At 36.6% G+C, this 8,052-nt stretch overlaps 1 protein-coding gene across 1 annotated transcript in view; it reads left to right on the top strand.

The window, feature by feature from the left end:
• The window catches only part of CFTR (CF transmembrane conductance regulator), a gene marked incomplete at both ends in the record, with an annotated part of 172,619 nt that extends 165,001 nt beyond the window's left edge, over positions 1-7,618 (top strand). Inside the window, 3 exons of the mRNA XM_080700885.1 lie at positions 5,108-5,280; positions 5,897-6,002; positions 7,418-7,618. Of these exons, the coding sequence (XP_080557011.1) occupies positions 5,108-5,280; positions 5,897-6,002; positions 7,418-7,618 (480 nt within the window). The remainder of the gene's footprint in view (positions 1-5,107; positions 5,281-5,896; positions 6,003-7,417) is intronic.
• Positions 7,619-8,052: the final 434 nt, after the last annotated feature.

Consider the following 8,052-nt stretch of genomic DNA (forward strand, 5'->3'; position numbering starts at 1 on the left):
TATACATCCTTCAAGTTTGGGGCCATATTCTATTTACTACGGTGTTTCCAGTGCCTAGAGTAGTGTTGGACACCTGGATAGTATTCAATAAGTATTGACTGTTTGACTGAATGAAGAAAGAAGGAATTCTTCCATTTCGTGTATAACACATCATGAAACCAGCCTTGTGATTGATATGCAATAGGCATAGTCATCTCCATGTTAGTAATGAGGATACTGAGCCTTGAGAATTCAGGGCCTTGCTGGGATAACTGGTGTTACAGGACCAGAGCTGTAGCCCTGACTTTAGGGTCCCAGGTATCAGCAAGGGACCCAACAAGATGTGTCAGTTTTGTTCATTTAAGCACCATTACTGTTGGTTTTAGAATGAAGGATTCTTTGGCAATTGATTTTTAGATAATTTATCAACGTTTCCAACCATACACATTTATAGTTAGGAAGTTACTTTAGAAGCAAGCTAATAGTAGAAATAGTGAAAATTTAAGTTGAAAAATTTCCCTGGGAAGCCTGTAGAGTAAGAGCTAAAGGATTATGAAAAGAAGTTGAGCCAGAAACATGCTTATAATGCCTGTACTTGGGAGGCTGAGACAAGAGGTTACCAAGTTTGAGGCCATCCTCAGCAATTAAGTGAGACCTTATCTCAGAATAAAACATCTAAAAAGGCTAGAGTTCTGGCTCAGTGGTAGAGCACCCCTGGGTTCAATATCTAGTTCTACAGAAAAAAATTAAGAATGTCTATTTTTATAGTTATCTACCAGTAGACTATTCAGTTAAACCACAATTCTCTTTTATTAATTTTTAAAATATGCTTGTCATAAGAGCAAGCTCTTGCTCTATAATAACATTCCAGAGTATAAAAATAGAAAAATCTAATATTTTAAATAAAATTTCTGTTTTTTATAGACTGCTAAACTTGTTATATTAGTTTGAGATGTCACAAAGCAATTTTTGTTCTTTCTGAACAGAAGTTTGGAAAGTACATGTGATTTATTAGCTCATCAGCATAAGCCGAGAAAATGATTTCCTTCTAAAGTTTCTTAAATTAACAAACTATTAATGTTTTTATTTATTTATATTTAGTATTGTGTTGGAGCAAAAATAATTAGAATCATTTAGATTCTAGTAATTAAGAATACATCTTGGTTTGGGTAAGACTATAATAAGTTTGTATTTACTTTTAGTATTTTGGAAAATGGTTTGTGGTGATAATATTAAGACTATATTAGGAATACATATAGGTTTATGTGTGTAATATATATATGTATTATACCTTATTTTGCTGCTAATTATCACTAAGTCAATAATCTCTATGATTTCCATTTCAGTCTTTGTTCTTTGCCCATAGTGGTTATCTCTTGAACAGTAATTTCTCACTTGTGACCCCCCCACCCCAATCTGGGCCATTAATTCCTTCAGTAGACTGCCAAATGTTACTCATGTTTGAATTCCTAAGTCTGTCATAGTACCTAGAATTTAATAAACTCTCATTAAGCATCTGTTGAAGAAATATATGACTAAGTAGTCATTTACATTGAGATGATCAGTAAACAAATTTAAGCCCTTCTTAGTAGCACATATATTTGGTAACAATAGCTTTGTATCTTTTCAAAAAGCAGCTGTTAGTCCATCTTGTTTCCTGTTTTCTTTACAAAACCCATCACAATATCTGGCAGAAAATATGTACTTACTAGATTTGCTAAATGTTTACTGAGTTCAAAATTTCAAATGGAACTAACTTTTATTGACCTTTTTTTTGCTGACAATGAATCTAAAAGATTTTTATTACTTCATAGTTAATAAAAAAGTAAGATAGGAATGTTGCAAAATACCCCCTATATTGATCTGCCTAGTTGTAATTTGCTCTTAAAATTCTATTCTCTACATATCAATAGTTATATATTTGAAGCATTTTATTATTTACTTGTACAGAACACAATTTTTTCATCTGTTACCATAGGAAAGTACAAAGTATAGCATAGTAAAGCAGCTTTTTTAGTGTGGCCTTAGGGAATTTGTGTGTGATTGATATGAATCTAGGGGAAAATGTTCCATGACTACCCAAATCTCAACCCTGTTCCAGTGGGTCCAATGTAACTTAATAGTATTGTGGCACTTACTGCTTAACAACTTCCTAAGCAACTTGGGAAGGAAATCTTGAAAATCTTATTGTCACGCTAAGGAAGTGTTTCATTGCCTGTGTCCTTGGCATTTCCCTGACTCCATGTAGTTACAATATGTTAGGAAACCATGAGTAAATGCATGGAGGAGCACAGATTCAAAACCAGTTCTTTTTTACTTCAGATCTTCCATCTTTAACCAGTAGTTTTCTTGGTAGTTAATTGGATAAAAGCAAAACAAAACATAAACACCCATAAAACTTAAAATACTACTGATTGGAATATTGATAATTGATCTGCAATATAGTACTGACTTCTCCAGCAGTGTTAGAGAATTTCTAGTTTTGTAATTTGATTTGGGGGGATTTTATAGCATTTTGGACAACACAATCAATGTGATATCTATAAAAAAGTAGAGATAAAATTGATATTCATTCATCCTGAAGTTTTGATTCATCAGAGCTCTGTTTTGTTTGGATACCAGAATTCTAGGAGCTCAGCGTGTATTTGTTGAATGAATGAATGAATGAATGAATGGTGTTGAGGCTGACTGTCTGTCAAAGAAGCTTGCAGTCTAACAGGGGAAACTTGCATAAATGCCACCATGTCTAGATGTCTAGCTTCCCTAAGGGATCACCGGGGGTATTTAGAAGGATATCTCTGGATGAGCAGTAACACAGACCTGAGAACATACAAGATATAGAGAACTACAAACTGTTAGGTGCTACTGAGAAAAAGAGTGTAGGGGGCTCGATTCTGGATGCCTTGTGTGCCCTTGAGAGCACTTACATTTTATTCCAATGGGAAGAGAACTACCATAAGATTTAAAACAGAGAAATGATAGGATCAAATAAACCTTCATTTTAGGGAGTATGTGCCTGATGAATTCTTAATTCAACCAGCTGGCATTTGGAATTGTGGTGCTGAAGAGATGATGACAGCCTAGGCTAGGATCACTGTGGTAGAGGCAACACGGAGGAGAAGGATTATAGAAGTAATTGGAAGAAGTCCAGTTACTCGAGACAGTTGAATATCATTAGCTCATGGGTAGCTATAAATGACTGAAATATCAGAGAGGAGTTGGGAAAATTGGGATGAAGTTTAATATTCAGGGGACAGAAAGAGGGAAAGTTGCAATACATCATAATAGGAAGAAATGGTCATAGAGGGTGTGATTTCTCATAAACCAAGGCATAATGCTCTGTGGCACAAGACAACAGATACATACTAACTTTTCAGATTTCTGGTGATAAAGTGGGTAGATATTGAATGATTGCTAAGGAAGAACGTGAGAGCAAGTGAGCATTCTATGTTTGTTTTAAGAAAAGAGAAATCATGGAAGATTCACAGGCTGTAGCCTTGAAGTTGAAGGCAGAAAAACACAGGTCCTCGGATTCCTGGCCTAATGACCTTTATTCACACACTCTGAGCTGCTTGAATCCCACAGTAGTTTTATGTTTGAGTCTCCAGGGATCCATCAGAGTAATCTCCTCTGGATAATTAATGTGCTTGCATTGCTTACCATCTCAGAAAACCTTTTCAAATTTTAACTCATTCTCATAAAATGAGATTGTTTTAATGATAAACCAGTCAGAGAAAGAAGTGTCATCTACAGTATACACCACAGGCTCAGTTTTTGCTAAATAAACAGTTAAGTGAGACATTTCTGATTGTATTTCAGGAATCATGAGATTCTTTCTTAAAACCATTATCTCATTATGCCTATACTAGAGTTAGGTAGGAACATACCTTATCTCCTCATACTGAATTCCAGGCTCCTAAGGGCAAGAGACAACCATCTCTGTAGGGTTTTGCCTCTTAATATACTCAACAGCACTTGGCAACAAAAACCTTTGATGCACATTTATTTGAGAAGTGATAAGACACCTCAACAATTTGTTTCTTATTTTAATATAATGTATTTCTACATATATTTTACTTTTCTAACCTTTTTTGAACTTTACAACTTAAAAAATAAGCCATTGACCTTAAACATCCCATGTCTTTTACCCCAGTATATAAGAGCTTTTACATCTCCCAGTAACATACCATTCCTTTTACTCTAGGTTTTTTACTTCATAATTTTTTTTTTTGTGTGGTACTAGGGATGAAACCCAGGGGTCTTCTACCTCTGGGCTACACTCCCAGACCTATTTTACATTTTATTTGGAAACAGGGGCTCACTACGTTGCTGAGAGCTTCACTAAGTAGCTGAGGCTGGCTTCAAACCTGTGCGATCCTCCTGTCTTTGCCTCCCAAGCGCAGGGATTACAAGCGTGTGCCACCACACCCAGCTTTCATATTTTTTTCTTACAGTTTTTGTTAATTGAAAAGATGATCAATGAACTTAGCGGATAGTTTTAAAAACCTCAAGTTGATTGTCTCATGATATCTTTATCCCTTGATATACTAGTAGAAATGGAAGGTGGTGAATCAGGCCATGTTATCCCTTCCACTTTCTACTATCCATTATAGGATGCTGTGATAGAGTAAATTATAAATTTCTATACATCTTATCTTTTCCAGCATGTATTCAGTTATGTTATATATATGTATATGTATATATATATATTTATATACAACATAAACAACAAAAACAGTAATTTTAGAACAAATTGATAAAATAATAGACACTTTATCCAAGATAAAGGCGTATTATTCATGTTTATAAATGTGAGCCTCACACAGCTGTCCACTAAGTATGGTTTCCTTAGTGCCTATTGAAGCACCTGGATCTTACTAGGGACTCAATGAAAGTTTCCCGAGTAATGAAGTGCAGGGCTCAAACAAACCCTCAACTGATCTAAGATTATAAATAGACTTTTGCCCAATCAAACTCAAACAGTGGGAGTTGGGTTGGACTGCTATGAAATGTAAGCGCTCAGAATGCTCATGTGTATTTTTAGACTTTTAACCTCTTGACTGATTTTAGCCCCATGACGTGTCAAGCACCCTCTCTAAACAGTGTTTTCCTTCTTTCGTTCCTACAGGTTGGCCTCAGATCTGTGATAGAACAGTTTCCTGGGAAGCTTGACTTTGTCCTCGTGGATGGAGGTTACGTGCTAAGCCACGGCCACAAGCAGCTGATGTGCTTGGCCAGATCTGTTCTCAGTAAGGCGAAGATCTTACTGCTTGATGAGCCCAGTGCTCATCTGGATCCCATGTGAGTTTCAGGAACTTTGTTACTCAACAGCACAGTGGGAACAGTCATTGAGACCTACTTCATATCAACATAAATTCCCATCAGGCTCTTGTGCCTGCAAGTGGGAGACTCCTCCCAAATGTGAAACAATTGCCCTGTAGAAAAGTCACTATTTGGTGTGGACACAAACACGTATTTCCTTGTGTAAGAGCCCTCTGTTTTCATCTGAATGTAGTTTGAAACTTAACACAAACTCGTCTGCCTTGTTAGCACATGATGAAATATATAGCTACGTGGACATACCCGCATCTTTATGATTTTCCCTTATATCTAACTTATGCCATATATAAACTTACAGCACAAAATAAAAGATGGCTAGTGACTCGACATAATGAAAAATGTACTTGTTTATGACATTTTCTTTTCAAAATATTTTACCTCTTTGGTTCTGGATACTTGGAATCTGCCCCATAGTTGGAAAGCTGATTGTGGCTAACTCTACACCAACTTTATGTTCAGAGTATTTACAAAAAGTAATTTAAGAACAAATTGACAAAATAATAGGTACTTTATCAAAGATTAAGGCAGATTATTCATGTTTTGCAGTATTATATGTGGTACTTTCTTTCTTTTTTAGAACGTACCAAATAATCCGAAGAACTCTAAAGCAAGCCTTCTCTGATTGCACAGTAGTCCTCTGTGAGCACAGGATAGAAGCGATGTTGGAATGTCAACGATTTTTGGTGAGTGGTTTTAAATTTACTTAAGCTCTCATTTCCCCTGTAATTCTTGATAACAATCTTGCATGCGATAGTTTCTGCAAATTGCAACAGTGTACCTACCTGTTCTTGTTTGAAACGTGTCAAAAAACCATCCAGCTTTACCCAAAATAGCTGCACAAGTTTTTCACTTTGATTTGAGCTATGAGTTAAGGTTAAAATTCAGCACTCCTAAAATAGCATGTGACTAAGCCACATTAATAAGCCAGATATCTCTGGGGTTTTTGAGCCCTTCATTTGGGGACCGAGTCATAAAAAATACTCTACTATTAAAAAATAAAAAGTCTTTCTTTTTTTTTAATTATAAGTAGATGTCTCTTGGATAGGATGCAGGAGAGGCCTGGTTGTCTTACAGTCTAATTTATGGTTTTTGTGTGGTAGTGTGAAGGTTTATTTCAACTTTCAAATAATTATTTAGAGCTCAGGTTAGCGCTTCTGTCAACCACCTTCTCATTGTGTTTTCAAAAGTGTCACAGATTCCTTCAAGGGATGTTTATAAATTCCCTTTGGTTTAGTCACAAGGAAGTTTCAAGGGTAAAGTATCATGTCATTCTGTTAAATCTTTTAAGCCTTCTAGGGTATATTCTTTCCTTGCTGAAGGATTTGTATTGTTGTTATTATTACCAAGCTTGAAGAAGCAAATTAGGGAGCAGACTCATAACCTCTTCCCAGGCCAAGGGCAAGTTCAGGAGATTGGGCAAGCCCCTCTCTCCTCTGGCCTTGGATCTGCTCAACTTTAACACACTACAAAGGCATATTAAATTCACACACATCCAATTTGGGATTGTTAAACTTTAGACTGTTGGAGACGTTCAGAATTTTATGATACTATTTGGACTTGAAACTTATTTTAGAGACTTATGGAAGGGACTTATGATAAATTATTATTGCTTTATAAGTACCCTCAGTTCCTCTAAAGTTCTTTTCAGGGTATCTTATTTTATTTTATTTTTAATGTATTTTATTGGTGCATTGTAATCACACATTATAATGAAGCTCAGAGTGATAGGGACATACATGCACACCACACTTGGTGAGCTCCCCACGGGCTCCCATCCCACTCCCTCTCCCTTCTTGTATCCTCTAAGATTCTTTAGAGATATGTGTTGCCCAGTACTCTACTAATCCTAAATAGAAGAGAGGGAGAGAAAAAAATGCTGCTACATCTAAAATTGTAGTCAGTTTCACAGATGATATGATCTTCTTAAAGCAAGAACATAGAGTATTTGGATGAGTTCTACAGGATTGCTCAACCTGCAGGGGTCTAGACACTCTGATTTCTTTTGGCTTTCATTTTCCTTTGAGCCTTTGCCAGTTTCTGTCCCTGCTCTCGTCTGACCTGCCTTCTGTCTGAGATCTCACAGTGGCTGCTTCCCCAGGTCATAGAAGAGAACAAAGTGCGGCAGTATGAGTCCATCCAGAAACTGCTGAGTGAGAAGAGCCTCTTCCGTCAGGCCATCAGTTCCTCCGACAGGGTGAAGCTCTTCCCCCACCGCAACTCCAGCAAGCACAAGTCTAGATCCCAGATCGCTTCTTTGAAGGAGGAGACAGAAGAAGAGGTCCAGGAAACGCGGTTGTAGAGGGCAGTGCTGATGACTGCACGGGACACCCGCTCATGGATTTGTAGGAGAAATCAGCTGTCTTCACCTTGGAAAACAAGGATGAATGATGCTTTGAAAAGAAAATAAAAGAAAAGGAAGAAACGTTTTAGTAAGAGAAATTAAGGATATTCGTATGTGCCTGGTTAAATGGCTTCCAGGCAATTGTCCACTTGTGTGAAAGGTACTTGAAATCTTGAAGATTTACCACTTGGGTTTTGCAAGCCAGTTTTTCCTGAAAGCACTTGTCCTTAGGGAGTTAAATGTCAGTGAACTTGGTTTTTCAGTTTCTTGTTTAGTGAAACTGGTTAATTTGTATTATTGAACTGAAATCATACGAATGATTATGTAATGATAACTGGAAACATAATTTATATCCCATTTTCTCTCCTTTCTTCAAGATATCTAGACACACA

The sequence above is a fragment of the Muscardinus avellanarius genome, assembly GCF_963383645.1.
Source record: "Muscardinus avellanarius genome assembly, chromosome: 9".
Classification (NCBI taxonomy): Eukaryota; Metazoa; Chordata; class Mammalia; order Rodentia; family Gliridae; genus Muscardinus; species Muscardinus avellanarius.